At 37.0% G+C, this 22,951-nt stretch overlaps 4 protein-coding genes across 4 annotated transcripts; 2 read left to right on the forward strand and 2 right to left on the reverse strand.

The window, feature by feature from the left end:
* Positions 1-10,859: 10,859 nt before the first annotated feature.
* On the reverse strand, positions 10,860-13,017 carry LOC114359299 (uncharacterized histidine-rich protein DDB_G0274557-like). The gene is made up of 2 exons (XM_028313629.1): positions 12,686-13,017; positions 10,860-11,079 (listed from the first exon to the last, which is right to left on the reverse strand). Exons 1-2 carry the CDS (start codon positions 12,840-12,842, stop codon positions 11,051-11,053), a joined length of 186 nt encoding a protein of 61 aa, XP_028169430.1. The 5' UTR covers positions 12,843-13,017; the 3' UTR covers positions 10,860-11,050.
* Positions 13,018-13,161: 144 nt separating this feature from the next.
* Positions 13,162-14,215, reverse strand: LOC114359808 (uncharacterized). The gene is made up of 2 exons (XM_028314318.1): positions 13,499-14,215; positions 13,162-13,257 (listed from the first exon to the last, which is right to left on the reverse strand). Exons 1-2 carry the CDS (start codon positions 14,213-14,215, stop codon positions 13,162-13,164), a joined length of 813 nt encoding a protein of 270 aa, XP_028170119.1.
* Positions 14,216-16,283: 2,068 nt separating this feature from the next.
* Positions 16,284-19,604, forward strand: LOC114359751 (protein FAM186A). Its single transcript, XM_028314251.1, has 6 exons — positions 16,284-16,413; positions 16,506-17,830; positions 18,097-18,217; positions 18,533-18,718; positions 18,850-18,925; positions 19,313-19,604. The coding sequence occupies exons 1-6, from the start codon at positions 16,359-16,361 to the stop codon at positions 19,452-19,454; spliced, it is 1,905 nt and encodes a 634-aa protein (XP_028170052.1). The 5' UTR covers positions 16,284-16,358; the 3' UTR covers positions 19,455-19,604.
* A 386-nt stretch (positions 19,605-19,990) lies between these two features.
* On the forward strand, positions 19,991-22,649 carry LOC114359762 (zinc finger protein 543). The gene is made up of 2 exons (XM_028314263.1): positions 19,991-20,618; positions 20,704-22,649. Exons 1-2 carry the CDS (start codon positions 20,466-20,468, stop codon positions 22,273-22,275), a joined length of 1,725 nt encoding a protein of 574 aa, XP_028170064.1. The 5' UTR covers positions 19,991-20,465; the 3' UTR covers positions 22,276-22,649.
* The last annotated feature ends 302 nt before the right edge of the window (positions 22,650-22,951 follow it).

The following is a 22,951-nucleotide window of genomic DNA, read 5'->3' on the forward strand; positions in this document are numbered from 1 at the left end:
TTGAACATTATTATCTTGTAGTAGAGTTCAAAGGCTATGAAGCTTCCCCTGACAGATGCGGGAAGCACTTAGCCTGCCTGGTAAAGAGCTAATGGGTAAGCATGTTAAGCTACACACAGTTGTAATAGAATAGAATAGAAAGTATTTATTTAGTTATTTAATTTTTAGCGTTAAGAGTCGCATCTCAAACTAATTTGAAAATTATAAATAACTTGAAAAAATCGAACTGCCTAAGGCGGGAATTGAACCCACGATCGTGGGTTCAATTCCCGCCTTAGGCAGTTCGATTTTTTCAAGTTATTTATAATTTTCAAAGTATTTATTTGTCTCAAAACAGGTTTCATTTCTCAAAAAATAGAGGCGATTTTGCAACAAAAAAATCTGATGTGCTGTACTTTGGAAGCTGATCAAATACGATATACGAGGCCTGAAACACCTGTTCGTTTCAGCCAAATGACGTCCACTGCTGGACAAAGGCCTCCCCCAAGGATTTCCACGAAGACCGATCCTGCGCCGCTCGCATCCAGGCACCTCCCGCGACCTTCACCAGATCGTCGGTCCACCTAGTGGGAGGCCTGCCCACGCTACGTCTTCCGGCTCGTGGTCGCCACTCAAGAACTTTCCTGCCCCAGCGGCCATCAGCTCTACGAGCTATGTGCCCCGCCCACTGCCACTTTATTTTAGCGATTCTGCGGGGAAACACCTGTATTGGAGCATTTTACATAAAATATGAGACTTATTTGTATTATTTAAGCAGATTAGCTGTGTTAGTTACTTTTCAAGATTAGCTGGTTCGATCTCCAGTGTTTAAATGATATTTTTTCAATATAAATCTGATTTAGGCCTTACCGGAACATAACTTTATAGGTCTGTCCCAAGGATTTGGGTAAGTATACAAGTAAATAACTTAAATAGTTCTAGAGACAAACACACAAACATTGTGTCTCATAGATTAACTCCAATTCATTCCACCTTTAGCAGTAGGTACCTTTTTCAGTTCACTATTAGTAGCTTTAGTTTTATTTATTTTGCTGCGAAACCTCCACCAGAAGTGAAAGCCTTAGGATCACTTCAGAAACAGCCACAGCCTGCGAAATTTGAAGTACAACAAAATACAAAGAATTTGGTTCCACACCCGGGCAAAGAGGCTGGGTCAGAGAAAATTTGTAGGGTGTGAAGTAAAGCTTTAAGAGGCAGGTAGAATCATGGATTGGTTGAAGAATAGTCCTAAACAGTAGTGGCGTTGGGGGCGGTCCGCCCCAGATGCCAAGCATCAGGGGATGACAACGGTCAAATTAGATTGGTATCACATACTTCCTCATTCGTACTAACATCTCTTCGAATCGGTACCAAAAATCGGGGGGCACCAGACCATTCTGGGGTGGGTGACCAGACCGACCATTATGACCAGGGGGGGGGGGGGGGGAACCCCCCCGGGGCCCCTGCCCCCCCGGGTCCTAAACCCGGGTTTTTCAAAAATTGNTGTTCCTATTCTAGGACGCAATCATCGCCAGAAGTGGACGTGTGAGGACCACTTCAAAGAACATCGAAGTCAACCGGCGAAGTTTGAAGAACAACGAAATTATAAATTTTGTAATAGAATAGTGTATTTATGAATAATTGTATTTTGTAACATAATAAGCTTCAAAATATGTGTATTTATGTGTGTATCGAATCCGTATTATGTAGGAATAGAACAACAATGTTTTTATGTTACCAGTATGTATGTGTGTATAGGCGTACTAGATATTAATATGTTTACATTGTGCTAGTTCTTAAGTATACTTGTCTTGTTATTCGATGATATTTAATTTTATTGGTTTGGGTGCTAAATAAGAATGGTTTGTTATATCTATGTATTTATATTAATATATTGTATTCAAATCACGAATATAATCAGCATTTTGTGTAGTGATAAATGTGAAGTTTGCCTTACAACTTATATGGAAATGTACCTAATTTAGCTATAATCTTATGTGTTCCAAAAATTACCACATTGATGCCAGCCAGCGAAGTTGGAAGCAGTTACAAAGAAGAACGTCTCACACCCTGTCTTTCGTGAGGATTGTATCCTTATGTTGCCTATTTTAGGATGCAATCACCACGAGAAGTGGACGTGTGAAGAACACTTCAACGAAAATCGAAGCCAGCCAGCGAATTTGGAAGCAGTCACAAATAAGAACGTCTCACACCCTGTTTGTCGCGATGATTGCGTCTTAATGTTTTCCTATTCTAAGACGCAATCATCGCCAGATGTGGACGTGTGAGGACCACTTCAAAGAACATCGAAGGCAACCGGCGAAGTTTGAAGAACAACGAATTGTAAATTTTGTAGTAGAATAGTGTATCTTTGAATAATTGTATTTTGCAATAGAATAAAACACATGACATATTTTGAAGCTCCTCCGTGTTGAGGATTCCGGGTGAAGCTCGCTTCCACCTTCGGCCTGATCGTCACTTACCATCAGGTGAGATACAGGCCAAGAGCTACCTCGCTGTGGATAAAAAAAAAGGTGAATATTAGGTTCTTATCGAATCCGTTTAATGTAGGAATAGAACATCAATGTTTTTATGCTACCTGTATGTATGTATGTACGTGTACTAGATACGAGTATATGTTTACATTGTAAGTATACTTGGTTGTATTGGTTTGGGTGCTAAATATGAATGATTTGTTATTTTCAAATTATGAGTAGGTATAATCAGTATTTATTGTCGTGATAAATGTGAAGTTTGCCTTACAACTTAAATAAATAAATAAAATAAATAAATAAATATCCTTGGACATTTTACACTGCGCTTCTAGTCCCAAACTAAGCAAAGCTTGTACTATGGGTACTAGACAACGGATATAAACATACTTAAATATTTTTTTTTGTAAATACATACATATTATACATAGAAAACACCCAGTCCAATACAAACAAATGTGTTCATGCACACAAATGTTTGTACTGTGCGGGAATCGAACCCGCTACCTCCGGAATAGTAGTCCGCTTCGAACCACTACACCAAACGGCCGACAAATGGAAATGTACACTAATTTAGCAATAATCTTGTGTTCCAAAAATTACCACTTACTTGTTTTGTGATAGTTTTTCTACATATTTCATCATTAATAATATACCAAAAATCCATGTGTTGTGCAATTTTTTTTATTATTGATTTTTGTCATGATTGTGGTTTGCTTTCTGGTTTTTGTGAAATGTTGTGAACTTGTTAATTTCACTAAATAAACAAGCAAAACATAACATCTCGTTTCATTACAACATTGCCTAAAAGTAGGTAAGTAGGTAATTATTCGCCAGTTTTTTGATGTCTGATGATTATAATTACTTCTGGTTAGGTTAGGTTTAGTAAGAAACTAGATACTGACTACATAGAAGTTGCAACGAGAATTATGTAGAATCAGAGGTATAGTAATTAAGTAAATAGTAATTAAATTAAATAATTTGGTAAGCGCTCGCTGACTGTCATGTTAGTCACTTGAAAATTGAATTTCACCGAAACATTTTCAAGTAAAGTATCACCAAGATCTCAGGTAGAACTAAGATTATCTTTTTTTTTTTTTTTTTTTCATTTATTATCATTTTACACGGCCTAACTCTGCAAGCTTTATGTACGATGTTACTTTGAATTCTTGCCATATTTAAAGAGGTAAATGCCGCCGCGGCTGTCAAATTCTATAGAAATATTCACACAAGCACTTCTCCCCTTGTTGTAGGAGAGAGTTAGGTGTAGGTATACCGCGCTAATTCTATATTTTGTTGCAAGTTGTGATAAAAAATCAATTGAAACTGAGCTAAATCAACAATCATAGAAAAGTATTCAGTAAGTCTATTATACTATTATACTATATTCTGCGAGCCTAGTGCAGAAGCTGTGGTTTATTACATCACAGGAAATGATATTTGTGAATAAAGATTATTTATTTATTTATTAAGTATTCTTTCATTTTTACTTGCTTTGAAAAAGAACCAGTCTGGATAGAGTTTAATAGGAAACTGTTTATAACCTAAAGAGTTCTATACAGGGTGCAAACGATAAGTGATCTCACTCGATTATTTCTAAACTACCTATATAACATATCGAAAATCTATTAATTTACTGATCCTGTAAGTACTTCATGAGCTCTATCAAACGATATCAATAATAGGTTACAGAATAAACTGGATCTATCCGAAAATTCAATGTTTCCAGCTTACATACATTTGGTAAAGCCACATATTCGTAATATCAAAAACTACACATGATGTCGTAAAACTGGTTACTGATTCTAAAAGTGCTTTACAAGCTCTATCCAATGGTATCAATAACAGGTTACAGAATAAACTGGATCTATCCAAAAATTCAATGTTTCCTTCTTCCATACAATTTAGTACTAGGTACCACAGTCATTGCACTCATCTCTTGATAATAATAATATTATAGCAAGTAAAACCTAAAACCAATGTATTCTATAAGTAAATTCAAATAAGAATGCAATTTACGAGTTTATTCTAAAATTTTATTATTAATAAATAAAATAAATACACTTCTAATATTTTGCGGCTGGCATAAACATTTAGTATGGAAGCTGGAAACATTAAATTTTCAGGTAGACCCGGTTTATTCTGTAACCTATTTATTAGTACCGTTTGAAAGAGCTCGTGAAGCACTTTCATGATCAGTAACCAGTTTTTCGATACCTTGTATAGTTTAGAAATAATCGAGTGAGATCACTTATCGTTTCCACCCTATATGTATGTATACTGTGGTTATTTCGCACGAAGCTTCTTATTAAAATAACTAAATATTCTTAGACATTCACACTACGTTAAATCTAGTCCCAAACTAAGCGGAGCTATGTACTATGGGTACCAGTTGTTGTCTTTTATTACCACTTTGTGGCATGTTTTTGTAAACGAGCAATGAAGCAATGGATTAAATTCCTGTCCACAAGATTGTATTGCGCGGGGATCGAACCCGCGACCTCATGGTAGATTGATACAAACCACTAGTAGAATAAGTGGCTCTTGATTGTGCCAGAGCTTAGATGGATAGTCTTCACGTTAAACAAGCCCTTCGTCTAGTGAGGTAAAAATCTTATATCATTACTGTCAAAACGTTGCGAAAAATGTACACTAAAGGCGATTTTTCGAAAGTGCGTTTATCGTTATCAAAATTTTAGTATTAGTTAAGTATCTATATTATATGTATAAAGCTCGTTTAATAGTATAAATGTAATAATACATTTAATTAAAACAAAATTTGTCAGATTTTTTACTTGACGTCAAAAGTTGCCTCACTTTTTTCGTTTACTATCCATCTATGATTTATTAATCTACGGGCCAGAGTGCGTGACTAGTAGTCGTATTTTTAACACGCTTTTAAATTATTTTCTACTTACTCCAGCTTAATCAGATCCCAGAAGACGAGGCATTTTCGGTCTGGTGAATAAGAGGATGTCCTGATGATGTAGGTAAGTAGAAGATGATTATTGACATTGAAGAATCAGCATCCGTTGATCCCGATGATCCTGCCTATATTATGGCGTACTCGTATCTCGTTTTTATTTAGGCTACAGTCAAAGAAAGGACATCATCCATTTTGGTCCAAAATCAAAAGTGCCGGCAAAAAAAGTGCTGTATTCTGATAGAACACGTCTGCCTCAGCACTTGTGACTATGACACCAAAGCTGTAGCACCACTGTGCATCGTAGTATTTGAGTTGTAACGCCCGTATTCACAAACGATGCTTGCTTAAAAGTGAAGCAGCAAATAGAACGCACAACGCTGAATAGAGCTCTGTGATTGGTCGTGTGTCATCCTGTGCGTCCACGCGCACTGTGAGGCCTCATAGTAATGTTTGTGAATACGGGCGTAAACGTCTATCGTTTTAAACTATTTACTAAAACAAATGAAGTATCTTGCCAAAACATGGCGTTTTTAATATGTTTTTGGTTTCACAATGTACCTACTTACCCTTCACCGCTGGTCTCACCACCCGAGTGTGTCGGTCACTGTCGGTTTATTTCTTTAGTACCGAGAGCGAAGTTGCAGTGTGTGATGAATTTTAGATCTCAAATACTACGACGTACAGTGGTGCTACATGTAAACAGTTTACATTGCTTGCGTAGTACTAAAGATTAATCGAACGTTGAGTACTGATACCGCAGTGGATAATGAGCACATATTTTTATTTCTTTGTGTGTGTGAATTATGTAATGTAATGCGACACTGAGTTTCGAACTCAGCGCATTAGTTGGCATCTCTCTATATCTCTATGGGTGTAATTAATCTCATGTTGCACCTTGCAGGGTTCGTGTTATGGGTAGGTAGGTATGTCTAGTAACTTAAAGAACCTTTATACCAATAACATTAAATATTTAAAAAACATGAATTTGAATGTGCGCACTTTCTAATGTGTATTATGTTCATAAGATGTTTATACTGAACTGCCCGACTAAACTATCAGCCGACGCAAACTCTGTAGTGGGGGAATTAAGTAGCCCATAGGTAGGTAGGTCGTAGTCGGGTTAATCGTACAGACAGAAGGTAGGTACAGTACAATTCAGTACATCATCTTACGACATTCTAATAGGTGCTACTTTTCATAAAAATTATAGGGATTGCGGTAAATAATAAACAAGTTTTTTGTATTCTTATTTTAATACTTAAATAGACACATACTTACAAGCTACTTAACTAATCACATATAGTACCTACTAAATGTAATAGTTACAAAGGAATGTAACACATATGTGTTACATTGTACAATACAACCTAAATAGGTTAAGTATCAGTTTTTAGGGTTCCGTAGGCCTGACAAGAAATCCTTATAGTTACGTCATGTCCGTCTGTCTGTCTGTCCATCCGTTTTGCTTGGAAACTATTGGCACTAGAGAGTTGTAATTTTGTGGAGGTATGTTTAGCTTAAGAGTAATAGTCGTTTAACTTATGTACCTATTATAAAATTTCTTACCTAATAAAAATTCCTTAGAAGATAATACCAAAAGTGACTTTAGATCACAGATAATATAATACTAGTACTTTAGATGAAGTAATTGCTTGCTTCTGAAATACATATATTGTGTTAACGACGGACAACTACGGAACCCTACACTGCGCATGCCCGACACGCACTTGACAATATTTTTAGTCTTAGTGATTAGACAAAATACCTACTTAAATATTATATCTAAGAGCCAAAGCTCACGATACGTTACGGCGGCGCGGTGCGACGCCGGGGCGGTGTCATTGCGTCATTGTACATAGAAATATTTGTGATGGGCGCACACGAGCCACCGCTCGGCGCCGCGGGATTTGGCGAAACCTTTGCGCTGCGGCGCCGCGCCGCATCGTGTGCTTTGGCTCTAACGCCCGTTTAGGGTAGAAGAAGAAAACTAGAGAAAATAATATTAAAAAAAAGACATTCACCTAAAAAAACGAAATATATTGGAGAGTCCGGTAATTTGGACGAGTTTTTTTCAATCCTATTTTACACATAGTTTTTATTTGTTTTTGCTAATGTCTAATTATAATAAAAGATAAATTATTCAACTTACTATTTCATGGGTATTAATCAACATGATTGTTACATATTTAGCACAAATCAATAAAATACGAATTCAGAGCTTTGGTCCAATTTATCCAACCGGATTTCAATAAATTTCAAGCCTATAAAAACTATGGCAAAATATTATAATATTTTATACATTTTACACATGTTCGATACATTCATAACAAATTAGGTAACGAAAAGGAACAGTAGTTAATTACATAGAATCGATATTGTTTTACACATTATGAAGATTTTGAGTTCAAGTTTCGTGATTCCAATTATTGCAATGCACACTTGTTCCTAATCTCTTTTGCCAGTCTTTTGCTGTCATTTATTGTTATGTAAAACATAATAATGCTATTATAACTTCAAAATATGATTTACTAAATTATATTAATTAATTATAAATTAGAAACATTAAATTTAACAAAATTACAAATTAAACATGCATTGTCATAATGAAAACAATTTAAAAAAATCTTTTCAAATAAAACACACGTGTTCAATGTCACGGCAAAAACCATTGCTGAGTGTTGCAATTACAGACATTCAATAAATACTGTATGAAATATAAGGGTGGTACATTAACCCGGCGGTACAATATACCGAACTCTCCCCTACAATCTTCAGGTCACTATGATTAAATTAGATTTATCTAACTTATTTTATTATTTTGTTTATTATTAATTTTAACGAATAGTACATCAACTATTCCTGTAATTTTTATTAATTTATATGTACATTTAGTTTATCACAACAAGTATTAATTCGTTCGCTTCAAGGTGATGGATCTGCGCTACCCGCTTCCACATCGCACTTACATTAAGAAGCTCGTATTTAATAAAATGCACAATTTAATTTTCCAATTTTATTACATTTTTGGCCCCTCTTGAGCCCTTCTAGTCAGTTGGGTCACTGGTCATCTTGACCAATGACTCGAAAGTACATCAAAAACCTTCTTGAATATGAATATTTTATATGTTTCTTATAAGCGACACGGATAACAGTATTCTTATATTATTAAATTTATATAATATAGATGATTCCAGCCAGATTTAATGACGCGTGACCTGGAATCTACTGGGATAGCAGAAAACTGTTCATATACATAATTTCCATGGTTTTTATAATAAATATGGATCATTAATAGTATGGGTCAGCTGTCATTGCTCTAATCTAACTGGAATGAAGATTAGAAGAAGAAGTAAATTAGGGGCACATACCACGGAAGAAACAGTTGAAAACAGTAGCGTCATTGCCGCCTAAGGGACACTTAAGAATACGACGGTAGAGCAGGGAGTTTACTACTATTTGAAACTCGTAACTTATACCCTACACACGAAAAGCAGAGAGATTTCAGGAAAGCTCATAAGTACAAACTGGTCTGTCCTGAAATTGTAAGTGACATTATCTACTGAATTTCTGGATGGAACCGAGATACAAAGAAAATTCATGATTTATAGCATAGAAGAGCAATGTATAAAAGGCCGCCACCAGCAAATAGAACCATTTGATGTACTGTTAGTGTATGGTGTGTATGTGTTGAATTCTTAAAGTGCCAAGAAGCAACTTCAAGACTACTTACACTTACTTCGACGTCAAGAAGAAGAAAAATATATTGATCACGTCAAAATTGGGAACTTCTTCCGAGTGGAATAATAAGAGCAGAAAAATTGGTCTCCATCCAATGGTAAGTAAATTACTTGACAGTCGAATTCTACAATTGTCAAATACTTGGCTAAGGGAGGTAAATTCCGCATAACCACACACTTCAATATTAATGTCATTCCTTTCTACGGTAATGAGTCATTACCTAAATCTAAATCTCCCAACATAATAGCATTTATTCCAACCACCAAAGTGAAGTGAGTCCATTTTAAAATAATGTTTTATTAGACTTTGTTTGTTTTCTATGTTCTTCTCCTTTACACGCTTTTCTGATTACTTATCATCTGAGAGTTAATGAATGCAATTAATAACTACGAGTAGTTACTATTAATGAAGGTATTTTATCTTATTACTACATTATTTTAATATTTTGGCTCAGCATCATCCCTTTCCTTTATGCCTCTTATATTATAAGGGTGGAAAAGTTATTTGACATCATAGGATTGTATTACAAGTTTATATAACTTTCTTTCAGGTCTGGGGGGTCTTCGGTGGCAAACAGCACTGCATTGCACTTGCAGCAGCGTGCGAACGCAAGTTTCTTCCTAATATCTAGGCAGACACTCGTTCGTTTTCTCCTCAATGTCTTTGGACATTTCCGATTCTTTGATCAAACGATTGCTTTGTTTTGCTTGTGTAAATACAGGTCTTGTCATAACAGTCTAGACTTCGAATTCAGATCTTTTGAATTTCAGTATTATGAAGTAAGTCCGGTGTTTGATGACGGAGTTTTTTTTTATCATCCTTTTGGTCTACGGGAGGTGTTTATATCCCTCCTAACCCCGAGCAGCTGCCAGGCGCTAGCGAATTCTCTCCAATTCGCCATCACCTTGGTGACACACTTTCTAGGCCCCAATGCATCTTCTAGAGCTACCGCCATATCGTTCGTGATCATGATCGCTCGAACGAATTAATTATGATTATGAAAATATTGTTGTAGTGGACAGTCGCTCGGGCGGCCAAAAGTAACGAAATACCTTTAAACTTTTTACAGGTTTATTTTTACCAAAAATGCTCAGACGGATATCAAAACATACACTTCAAAAATAAAAAAAAAAGGTATCAAAAGGAATAAAAAAAGTACAAAAACAAAGACAAAATATCAAAAAAGGTTGGTCTACCTGTCGTTTCCCAACAATTGTTATATGCCCTACAACCTATTTAGTTAATGATAATTTACACTTTTATTTTTCACGAAACTATTTACATTAGTTGGACGAGCAGCCATTTGCCACTAGGGAATCATTGTTCATCCCATCGTCATAATATTACACTTTCACTGTTAAGCAATTGGGTTACTTGAAATATATTTTCAACATCGCTATCGTTTTCTTGAACTTTGCGTTTTGTTGAATTCAATATTTGGTACAGATCGGCATTTGAGACAGGGTGCATTATCCTTATCAAATCAAATCAAATAATTTATTGTGCATACATTTGATAGGGATTCAGGCACTGTCTTTGCTAGCAACTGTATCGCCGGTGCCAGAATTAAACCCTTACAGTATGCTACATACACTACTGTAAGGCACTAATTTCCAATTTAATTGTTTACTTTGTCTTCTTTTGCTGAAAGCTTATCAGACATCACATTTTTTAAAAACTTTAAAAAGGACGTTATATAACCCTTACAATGTTGCTTTCTTAGTTATTATGTACACTTTATTATACAGTATTGACATTTTAAGAAACTTCAGCGGTGCAGGAGGTTTCTTACCTGTGGTGGACTAAGCCCGAGGGAGTATATAATAATATTTTTTATAATCCACCCTTGGCAGTTTTCGGAGGCGCATCCGCGGTGGCTCCTCACTGATGTCGGTCTCGGGCGGGTTACGAGAAATTAGTTTCGATCGGGATCGTTTCGGTTGCCTACGGTCAAAGAAAAAGACTACTTATTACAAAATCCACACCCCTGTTTTGATCGGAAGGAATTCTTCCTTGCTGATTATGAAACAATATACAGGGTGTGTCGTAAATAATGGTCCAATACACTGCACACTGAGGCACCACATACCAGTATTTAAAAAAAATTCAAGGGAGTTCAAAAAGTTTTTATTTTTTTATAAATTGGTACCTTGTGTTACAAATTTGGTTATAATTTCAAAAATTTATGGTATTTTTTATGCAATTTTTTTTGTAGTATTACTGATTACATGAATTGTATTCCAATTTTTATTTTACAAACTGAATTATAATAAAAAATATAGTTTGTTTCGAAATTCAATTCTTACTACTAGCAAATCGTTTGACTTTACATGCTTATGGTGTAAAAAAATTGAATATATTTCTGAACCTTCTTGACACATATTTTTTTAAATACTGGTTCTATTAGAACATAACATTGTAAAGCTCGAATTTTTAATAACATCAATAAAAAGTAAAAAAAAAAATACGTCAATGGAATGCTGGTTTTGGCACTTGAGATTTTGGAAAATATCAAAATTAAATTTTCATTTGTTTTGTATGTTTTATCTTTCTACTTATATCTATACTAATTGACCCGGAAAAAGGCACTCATCAAAAAAACCTCAAAAAAGATTTGATATTTGGCAAATTATGATGATACTCATCTAATATTTTTAGGGATTAACAAGAGAAAAATCACAGTGCAAAGGTGTTTCAAGCGTGATAATTATTATGTTAATGATATTATTATGTGATAAGTCTAAAAATACTTTTTTTTTTTTAAATTATGATATCATTTGATTAGTAAAACTGATATTACTGTATTAAAAATTCTAAAATTAAGTTTTTAATCAGCTCAATTTTTCCAAAATTAAAAGTTAGGTTTATAAATTCAAAAAATGCATGCATCTTTTAATTTGGACCCCTTTGTAGTGAGGAAGAGAACAATTCTCCCGTTCGCATCCGTTTTAGTCGCGCTCCCCCACTCTCATTTTGTCTTTTCCTCACAATTGCGCTCATCCCTGGAATAGGATCAGAACTATCAGAAGGTGCTGAGCCACTTGGAATAGGTTCGGCTTCCGAGGCCTCTGAGTAAATTGGCTGTTCCGATTGGCTGTTATTTTCCTCACTTTGAAACTCGTTTGCTACTTCAGGGCAAGGTAATTCTTCATCCGGTATGTGATTTTGAGTAAAAGCCATTAATTCAGTAATCTGGAAACGCATTTCGGTAATAATACAATGTAATAAAACTTCTCTAGGAGTAGGAAGCCTTCGGAGGTGTTGGCGTGATTCCTCCGTGTCTGATTCAGTTGTATCTCGTGATGTGGACTGATCGTATTCTGTATTTTCTATTCCTAAGGGGTTAACTAAGAGAGAGGGCTTTGCGAAGTCACTCACTTCCTTGGATATTTTACTCATATTGATCAAAGTCTTTAGAGCGCTGGTAATGGTCAAACACAATTGTTTATAGCTACGAGAGAGCGATTGGTTGTCATAAAAATACTTAGGTAAATCTGGCGTCTGTGTTTCTTGTGTGGTGTATTCTTTCATGTGAATTGAACATACGCACTTTTTATTTGTTGATGGTTTTGGTAATGCTGCTGATGGTTGCGGCGATGGTTGTGATGACAACGGCTCTGTTTGTGGTGGCGGGTTTGGAGGGAGTGGTGGTTGTGGTGTTTGTGGTGGTGGTGGTGGTGGTGGTGGAAGTAGTGCTTGTTGTTCATACTGACGATCAACCTGATAATTTTGTAAATACTGATACTGAATCCACGGATCAATGTATTGATGTGAGTAATGATAGTAATCTGCCGGATAGGGCGGATAAGGTGGGTAAAGAGGAAGCATTTCTGGATCTGGGCTAGGGGGGGCTCCTCGAAAAGACATCTCTGTATTCATTGTTGGCCATTGTGAACTTGTAGATGACGGCGTTTCCCTTTCCTGCTTTGTTGATTGTGAAACCTGAAATCCGAAAACATAGTTATTTATCTCTTCGGTACAAAAAAATATATATGTTCTTTTTTCATGGGTTCATATCCTAACATGTCATGTTTGAGAACCTACCTTATCTATATATGAATCCCAAGCTGCCAACCACCCTTGCGATAGTTGCTGTTCCGTTGATAATTGGTGCGATGAACTCTGAGAAAGGAAGATCAGTGATTTTGGTTAAAATGCCAGCTGTAATTTGGCAGGCAATGACTATGTATTATAATGCAATTGAATCCCTATTAAAGAGACTGAACTTTCAGTTATTTTTTCTTATTATAATAACGCAATTGTACTGTACGATTTTATTATTTTATTACTTTCGTATATTAGGAGAGTAATACTAGAAAGAATTAACCATGCATACCTACATATTGATTTTATTTATAATTACCTTTTGTAATAAGGATGAGGGTGACTGCGCCTGACGTTTCGAAGACGACTGTGTCTTGCCTGCCCTCGACGATGCCGAGGATTCCATCTTCGGCTCCACTTTTATCTTCGCCTTCGAGCGCGATCTCGATAGAGAGCGCGTTTGAGTTGGAGATCCAGGTGGCTTGGATGCCTTATGCCTCTTTGAGCGGGAGTCACTACGTGAATCAGGATATTGAGCCCGTGATGGGGGCTCTGGAGACGCCGGCGTCTGCTCAGCCGGTGCCGGTTTATATGAGCACTTAGAATGCGCACATAAGGCGAGAAGGGGACTGTGGAGATGCTGGCGACTGTGGAGACAGTACTTCTGACGTAACAGTTTCCCTTCTTGAGTGGGTCTTTTTATTTGAGGACCTAGAATGCGCACATAAGCGAGTAGAGGACTGTGGAGATGCTGGCGACTGCGGAGACAGTACTTCTGACGTAACTGTTTCCCTTTTTGAGTGGGTCTTTTTATTTGAGGACCTAGAATGCGCACATAAGCGAGTAGCGGACTGTGGAGATGCTGGTGACTGCCGGGACAGTACTTCCGTAGAAGTAGAATGCGCATATGAGCGAGAAGGGGACTGTTGAGATGCTGGCGACTGCGGAGACAGTACTTCTGACGTAACAGTTTCCCTTTTTGAGTGGGTCTTTTTATTTGAGGACCTAGAATGCGCACCCCGTAGTCTCCATCCATAGCCCAGTAACCAGTCCATCCATCCTTCATCCATAACCCTAGTCCATTCTCCAATAACTGCAATAGCTCCTGTGCACAGGCTGGGGATGGTCTCTGGCTACATCCCATGATATAGTCAGAGACTAGATCCAGCATGTGCACCACTTTCACTTTTGTCGATTATTTTGCGCTTAAAACGGCCTCTACGTGTTGGATCTGTATCCCCACGCAAGCCTTATAAAGGACCGGGCCACTTTTGACCCGTGAGCTCCAAAGCGTACAAACATAATAATAATAATAATAATAATTTATTATATACTCCTGTTTACAATAATCTCTTAATCTAAGTACATAATGGAGCTTGAACAACATTATTATTACACAAAGAGGTTAGCGTTGACAGCTGTACTAGTATACACTGTGTCACAGCTGCCAGCGTCTTCCACCCTAGGTTTATAACTATTTCAGTGGGTCTAGACAAAGTGCAAATTATAATCGCAAACCAGTCGAAAAGTGGTCGAAAAGCCCCTTCTTTGTATGGAGTTTTGACGGATTCGATTTTCGATTCGATCAAAAAGTGCGTTTTGTCTAGGGGGGCAGATGTTGTTACATTATGATAATTATAATTTTGAAGTTAAAGTTGATTAATTATAAAGGCCTATTACATGAGAATAAAAACAAGTAAAAGCGAACTTTGAGTGAATAAGTGTGTGTGTATTTAGTGTGTGTGTGTATGTGTGTGTGTGTGCGTGTGCGAGTGTGTGTATGTGTGTGTGTGTGTAAGGAGTATGGATTGTGCGTCGAACACAGGGGGACTCGGCCACGGACCCGAAAATTCTTCAAAAATTTTAATAGAATCTACATACGCTGATATTACGCTTGTGTATTATTTAGAGTTCGATCGACTCTCTTGTTCAGGAAATCAATTCCCAGGTTAAATATTCAATGGTTTATTTATTGTTCACAGTTTGTTTACAACATCACAGACCTAAATAAACTTAAGTGTGGAGCTGAGTGAACTCAGAAGTACTAGGTTCGATTCCCAGGTGGAAAAAACGTAGTAACGCTACACTTTTAGGACTTTGTATACGTGAGTCTCTCATACATATTGTTCATAAAATCTGCATACTTACTTGCATAATTATACTTTTACGCTCAAAGACCGAAAAAGCGCATTGAACGAAAAAGCTAACAACGTGTTTTTGTTAAACGCAACTAAAAATTTAATAAATTGTGATTTACCAATTTGTCTGTTTAAACTGGTAGGTATATCTATTTTTTAATTTTGTAAATCTGCCGCCCCCTATAATTTTCCGCCCTAGGCTTCAGCCTACTCAGCCTGCTGGGAAATCCGCCACTCTAAAGCCACATAATGAAAACGGCCATGACCATGACGCGTTGTGCCACAGAATAATCATAAGTGTTGTGCCAATGAAGATAATCCAAATGCTACCACTGATGGAACTAAAATTTTATACAGGGTGTTTGGCGGAAGGTTAGACAAACTTCATGGGTGTATAGGTAAGGTCATTTTAAGAATACAAGTTCGCCCATTTGACCCTAAGTGAACTACTTTTTTTTTAATTGATATTTTTGTTTTTATTTATTTTTTTCCAAAATTTGACCTAAAAACTGCTACAATTTTTTTTCTCGCGTACACCCACGAAGTTTGTCTAACCTTCCGCCAAAAATCCTGTATAACTAAGTATTAAACTTAAAAAAAACTCTGTTAAAACAGTATTAGGTAATACCAAAACCTGTAACTGGCAAAATGTTACTTAGGCGTGAACTATGGAGCGTTAGAATGACTATTATAATGCAATGCTCTGCTACTAGTCACTAGTGTAACAAGATCAAACTTAACTGGTTTTTAACCTGTTAAGTAAAGAATGCAATTGATTCATCAGAACTAAGTCAATGAAGAATGTTCATTGTTAAAAACCACAAATATAATTTGAAAAAACAGTACAGCCGATAAAATATCGATTTTTAATTGTCACATACTTAATATGTGATCTGATAAGTATTTTAATTACCATTTTTAGATGACAATATTAAGTTGACTGATAACAATTTACTATATAACTTTCGTGAAGTGAAGGATAGACATCAGTACAAGTCTACAGTTCCTTCGAAGATAAGTGTCTCCTAAAAAATAGTGAACATGTTATGGACAAATTTTATTTTGGTATTACTACTACCACTGCTGTCAAGAAATGGTAAGGGACGATGTCCGCGCCACTAGCTATTCTATTGTTAATTCTGATTGTTATTTATCAGCCACCAATGTATTGTTATCTTCAATTTATAGTGCATGCTGCGGAATCTTACTTTGGGTATAGCAGGAACTGGGACCTACAGCCTAACTCAGCGCCTACTGAAATAGTCTTAGAGGAGCAACCGACTGCGACTGAGAAAGTTGAGATACCAGTCACCATAGAAACAGCTCCTACTTACTACGAAGAACCAATTGCGACGGAGAAAGTTGAGATACCAGTCGCCGTAGAAACAGAACCTGAACAATATTACTACGAAGAACCTGTTGCGACACCTGCAGTAGCAGTACAACCAGCTGCAACACAAGAAAAAATTCAGCTACCAATAGTTATATCTTTGTACACCAATAATGTGCCTTCTGCTCAAACTACCACCGTTTCTGCTCAGCCAAACTTATCACAAAGACGCGTTTTGATGCCTACCAGAGCGCCTGCTCCCAAGCCTGTTTATATAGAAGAAAAACGACCTGCAGCTACATTGGTTGAGCCAGTTAGTACTGTCGCAGTAAAGACGCTAGCCCCAGAACCGCGGAGGGTGCCAAGACCAGTCATTACACGGCCAACTACACCTGCTCGCACTGTATTGGTGACTCAACCCGAACCAAAGCCACAACCTGTCGTTTTGGCTCCACAACCTGTATCTCGTCCCTTGGTAGTGGCTCAACCTACGGCCCCAGCTAGAGTAATCGAGCCAAAGCCAAAATCTGTTGTTTTAGCTCCACGACCTGTACCCCGTACTTTAGCAGTCACTCGAGCTCCAACTCCAATTAAAGTAGCCGAGCCACAGCCAAAACCAATTGTTCTAGCTCCCAGACCTACAACTCGTCCCGTGGTAGTGGCTCAACCTACGGCCCCAGCTAGAGTAATCGAGCCAAAGCCACAACCTGTTGTTTTAGCTCCACGACCTACACCCCGTGCCTTAGCAGTGACTCAACCTCCAATTACAATTGAAGTTGCCGAGCCACAGCCAGAACCAATTGTTGTAGCTCCACAACCTGTATCTCGTCCCTTGGTAGTGGCCCAACCTACGGTCCCAGCTATAGTAGCCGAGCCAAAGCCACAACCTGTCGTCTTAGCTCCAAGAGCTACACCTCGTGCCATAGCCGTGACTCAAACCCCGATCCCAACTAGAGTAATCGAACAAAAGCCAAGACCAGTTGTTTTAACTCCAAGACCTGCACCTCGTCCCATCGTCGTGACTGAATCTCCTGTCACAGTTATAGCTGAACCGAAGCCACGTTACGTGTCACCACCTGTGTATGACACAACGGAGCCAAGACAGTTATTAGACTACCAATGTGCAAGCGCTAATGGCTACTACGGCATTGCAGGAGATTGTGACAACTATGTGGAGTGCAGGGTAAGAAAATACTACTAAGGCTGGGTTGCACCATCTTACTGCAACTGTAATAAACGTCAAAAATCTGTCAAAACTTCATACAAAATACACCGGTTATCGTTATAGTTACCGTCAAAGTTATAGGTGGTGCAACTCAGCCTAAGACTTTCAAGTAAAAAAAAGTGAATTAAACCTTCATTAAACAAAGAACCTACGGCTATTCATGGCTGGGGTTCCATATATTTTCTTGAGGCAATTTTGATTAAGCAGCCGAATTTTATTTGCAGAAATACATAGCAGTAATGAACACTTGCCCCAGTGGTCTTCATTTCAACTCCGCAGCTACTTACCCGGACTACCCTTGCGGCTACCCTTCAGAAGTCGTATGCGAAAGCAACGCAGTTAGACGTAAGTACGAGTAATAAAATTATGTACCTAGTATATTCTAGGAACCTCTCTCTTCTAGAATTGACGAATTCTCGAGATAAAAAGATAGAGACAACAAATTTCGTTTTAGATTTTGATTCAGATTTGTTATGACGGAAATACTTACTCGCAATTACCTACCTAACTAGGTACTTAATGACTGACTTTGATTCCGATACCAATTTTTATAGACTACTTAAGTAATCATGTTTACGGTATATTTTCAAAATCTAAGTAGGTATTAGTTTGAATGCGTTTGATAACTTTGTTAACTTTATTATTTTGTATTTTTTACAGAAATAGCTCAACCAACTGAAGAATGCCCTGACCAATATGGAATGTACCCCACGTCTGATTGTAGCAAATATACAATGTGTCAAGCAGGAGTAGCGTACATTATGGACTGCCCAGCAGGTTTGGTGTTCAATGAGGCCACTAGCACCTGCGATTGGCCTGAGAACGTGCCAGGATGCAAGGCTGACTGTAAGTGACCAAATAGGCTTGATCCATGGGCTTAATAATTTAATACTTAAAAATGTCGAAATGATAAATCTGACCATCTGTCTAGTTCAACCTACCTACCACAATTTAAACACTTATTAAAATATTTTCAGTGTTGGCTGAATACACGTGTCCTGCACTAGCTCTGGAAGAAGATGGCAGCCCTTCAGACGAAATAACCAAATACAGGTAAGTAAATAATTGCAAACTTTTATGACTTGAATTGATTATTTCATATACAAGGCAGGTACTATTAGACTGCAATCACACCTGTTTGTTATTCAGCGAGATGCAGTCAGATGGATATGGTCATATTACTGCCTTGTCATAAATGTTTAAGTATTCATACTACTTTACTCATGCTAGCTCATGCCAGCGTTTCCGTTCCGTAGCTCAGTTCTTAAGTCCTATCTGAGATTACCCATTTTCACCATCACTCCCTAATTTTTAAGTGACCCCTATAGTAACACATAATATGAATTTTGTTTTCATAAGGGTCATTTAAAAATTAGGGATTGATGGTGAAAACGGGCATTAATGTTTCAAATTTTTAATTATGTTTCACCATGTTTGCAGGTACAAAGACAGCTGCAATGAGTACGTAGCGTGCCTGCATGGGCAGCCTCGCCTGCTCAAATGTGACGAAGGGCTGTCATTCCACCCTGAATCAGAGATGTGCGTAGATTCGGACTACGTAGCCAATTGCAGATCATATTAAGTGAAATAGACCGTCATAGATAGACCACCGAATACACCGACCATGTGAACCAGCTTGACGGACGTTAAAGATGCTACTTAGCTATTTTAATTGTGCATAATAAAATTAAGAATAGAAAAAATATTTTAAATAAACTTAATGCAAAGAGAATCTCCTCTTATTTCTATATTTTATATCCATCCCGTTCGCTTATTCTTACAACTTTGAGCTACCACAGGAGATAGACAGATGCCTTCTCCAAAGTGGTCTGCTCGATGCTTTCAAGCTAAAATTATTATTTATATCTACCTGCGCACTATTTATATAGTAAAAAGTGAGTAAAAATAACAAGCATTTTACCTACATTTATTTATTAATGGATCGCTTAATAAAAGAACAAAAAATATTGAAAATCTCAAAAACGACAAGTAAATTATTTTTTACTGGCAGCTTTTTCTGTTGCAGTATGTTCTCATTGGTAAAAAAATATTTGTTTAAACTTCTTACTTCATTGTCATTGGCCTCTTAAGAAAGATGTTAAAAAAAATAGAAAGCCCGACCAATCATAACATTTTATTGAATGACGTTTAAATTTTAGAAAGAACAAAGAAAACAAATCAACTTTTTCTGCGGAAGGAGCGCGGTTTTGGAGCAATTTTTAATTCAAATTTGAATTTTTACGTGTCTTTGAGGACAAGTGGTGTTATGTTATGTATTAATTAACGAAAGAGTTAATTGTCCAATGGAAGATAGTTTTACATGTTCCACGTGTACTACTCGATGACGAGGCAGACGGCGGCAGCGGGACATTCCGCTAGCGCAGCCCTGACGGACATCGCCCCAGTTGTTGTACCTTCGGATCGAAGATTGCGTAGTCGCGCAGTCGGCCGTAGCCTCCGAGCCCATTTTTATCAACTTGCATTCGCAAACTGGAGTTCGAAATTCAAACAATCTAGTCCACAGCGAAATTCCTGTCAACGAATTGGATTTCTAGTTATTATGAATGGTTCATTACTGTGATTTCTAAACAAAATGGAAGATTCCTATATAATTGCCAATTTCCATACGCTCTGCCGTCTATGTCTTAGCAAGAGCACGTTCACCGTTTCAATTTTCGGCGCTGCGCCTGATGATGAGGCAAATGTTGCTTTAACCTCCAAAATCGCGGAATGTTTTGAACTGCAGGTTGGTATTCCTCGTAAAATTTTACGTAAGGTGGAAACGATGTAGTTATGTCACTTGTACAAACTTGTTATTTCTTTGTCTACAGATGGACCCCAATGATGGATTACCTGGCAGAATATGCTACAAATGTTTGTTCAAGCTTGACAAATGTTGCAAGTTCAAACTGCAATGTATACAGAATGAGACCAGACTAAGGCAAATCACAACTAGAACTAATGAGTTAGATAATTCTAATTCATCTGAAGTAAGTGCATATAACTACACAAACTCACAAGATTCTACAAAACCAAAACCTGAGGATTACATTGTTGAAGACAGTGTTGTGATGGTGGTTGATCCGAGCCTTGACTATGATTCTTCAGAAGAATCTGAAGCACCGGAACCTGAGAATAATGAAGTGACAGAAAGGGACAATACACCAGAAGGAGAGCCAATGTCCGAGTCTTTCTTCAAAGCTGTATTTATGTGTGAGTATTGTGACCAGGCCTTTGTTTCACAAGAGAAATGTAAAGAACACGAGCAGAGCTATCACGACCCCAACCTCCCATATAAATGTGTGGAATGTAGTTTAGTTTTTGCTGAACGTAGTCAATATATTCAGCATACTAAACAAGTACATGGTAATGACAAACCTTATCACTGCCCAGAATGTGATAAATGTTTTGGGCGCCGCTCAGATTTAAGGAAGCATTCTATTGTCCACACTGGAATAAGGCCTTATCAATGTCAATACTGCTTAAAAAGCTTTTCACGTAATACCAATTTAAGCAAACACTTGCGAATTCATGCTGGCCACAAGCCCCATGTTTGCCCCTTGTGCCCTAGAAGCTTTGTTGCTAAAGGCGATCTACAACGGCATGTACTAGTGCATTCTGGTATGAAGCCCTTTGCGTGTCGAAAGTGTCCATTGACATTTGGAAGACGAGATAAGTTACTGAAACATGAAGTACGCCATGCACCTGCCAAACCTAGGCGCAAGAATGAATTTGAAAATGATCATGGAAATGACATGGTTGTTAATGTTAATCCTTTTAGCAACTTGATGACTTCACCCACCCTCAACCCTGATGGGTCTCATGCCGATTATGATTTACCAAGAGTTCCTGATCACATTTCTGGGGAAAGTAGTTTTGTGAATCAAGTAAAAAACCCATCAACATCTGGGAAACAAATTCAGAGTTCACCGCCCAAACCCAAGGCACTAGCCAATAAAAATAGGCCTAAAAACATAAAATGTCATCAATGTCCTAAGAGGTTTTCCTCATTAGATGCATACAAAACTCATGTTTCAATAGCTCATATTGGATCCAGAGTGTTTCAATGTAAGATATGCTTCAAAAAGTTCCCTCGAAAGAGAGAGCTCGATCGTCATGCAGCTTTACATACTGGAATGAAACCTTTCTCATGTAGTCAATGTGATAAAAAGTTTACTAGAAAAGATAAATTGGATAAACATGAACAAACACATGAATGTTTGGTTGTAAATATGCCATGTATTGAATGTGGAGCGACTTTTGAGAAGAAAGCAGACTTAGTTGCTCACATTAAATCTCATTTTACTGATAATTTTGACGATAAGAGTTCAGAGACTGAAATGAAGAAAGAAGATGAACCTGACTTCCAATTGGATGACAATTTTTATGACATTGGGACTTGAGACAGCAAGGCATTGAATGATTGTTAGTAATATTTTTAGTTTGTTCCTCCTAATGTACTTACAGGCTTAGTATAAAAAGATAATCTCTAATTATCTCATTATAGCTGTAGCTTAGTTAATTAATTCTTCATGGCCCATAAGAATATGTAACTTATATTTTTCTAAAATGTGGATATTTCTACCCACCTATCTTAACTGCCATGCAAAAAAAATTCATTATTGTCCAAAGGTTAGTAATAATTAGGTGATCTGTAAGAATTTACTTGACTTACTTGTAAGAATTTAAGTAGGCATAAATTAAGTAAGTTAGTAAAAACATAAGTTCATAATTTCCAAGGCAATGCACAAACTATTTTAACATGTAAGTGGTTATTGTAAGAATAATAATGATTCTAATTTAAGAGTCTTAATTTTGTAAAGTTTACATTAATTAAAATACTCAAATAATTTTAGAAGTTAATAATACACCTCAAAATTATTAATGATGTTTATTTACATGAAATGTTACAAAATTTTTGTTAAAAAAATCATGTTTTTGATGTATTAAACTTATTATCTTGTGGGATTATCAATAAGCAAGTAAAATTTTACTGTAGGACAGGTTTTATTTTTAAAATAAAACATGTCTTATAGCCACCATTTTTGTTGACATTTATTTGATGAAAATTATTCAATA

This window comes from Ostrinia furnacalis, unplaced genomic scaffold, assembly GCF_004193835.3.
Source record: "Ostrinia furnacalis isolate ACB-3 unplaced genomic scaffold, ASM419383v2 OfSCF0319, whole genome shotgun sequence".
In the NCBI taxonomy this organism is placed as follows: Eukaryota; Metazoa; Arthropoda; class Insecta; order Lepidoptera; family Crambidae; genus Ostrinia; species Ostrinia furnacalis.

Bases quoted from the DNA above. Each gene is read 5' to 3' on its own strand.
- LOC114359762 (XM_028314263.1), top strand. From the start codon at position 20,466: ATGGAAGATTCCTATATAATTGCCAATTTCCATACGCTCTGCCGTCTA. The intron at 20,619-20,703 runs GTTGGTATTCCT...CTTTGTCTACAG, and splicing joins CGGAATGTTTTGAACTGCAG to ATGGACCCCAATGATGGATT.
- LOC114359751 (XM_028314251.1), top strand. From the start codon at position 16,359: ATGTTATGGACAAATTTTATTTTGGTATTACTACTACCACTGCTGTCA. The intron at 16,414-16,505 runs GTAAGGGACGAT...TTCAATTTATAG, and splicing joins ACCACTGCTGTCAAGAAATG to TGCATGCTGCGGAATCTTAC. The intron at 17,831-18,096 runs GTAAGAAAATAC...TTTTATTTGCAG, and splicing joins ACAACTATGTGGAGTGCAGG to AAATACATAGCAGTAATGAA.
- LOC114359808 (XM_028314318.1), bottom strand. From the start codon at position 14,215: ATGGATGGAGACTACGGGGTGCGCATTCTAGGTCCTCAAATAAAAAGA. The intron at 13,258-13,498 runs GTAATTATAAAT...TTCCTTTCTCAG, and splicing joins CCTCATCCTTATTACAAAAG to AGTTCATCGCACCAATTATC.
- LOC114359299 (XM_028313629.1), bottom strand. From the start codon at position 12,842: ATGAACAACAAGCACTACTTCCACCACCACCACCACCACCACCACAAA. The intron at 11,080-12,685 runs GTGCGTATGTTC...CTTTGACCGTAG, and splicing joins AAACCATCAACAAATAAAAA to GCAACCGAAACGATCCCGAT.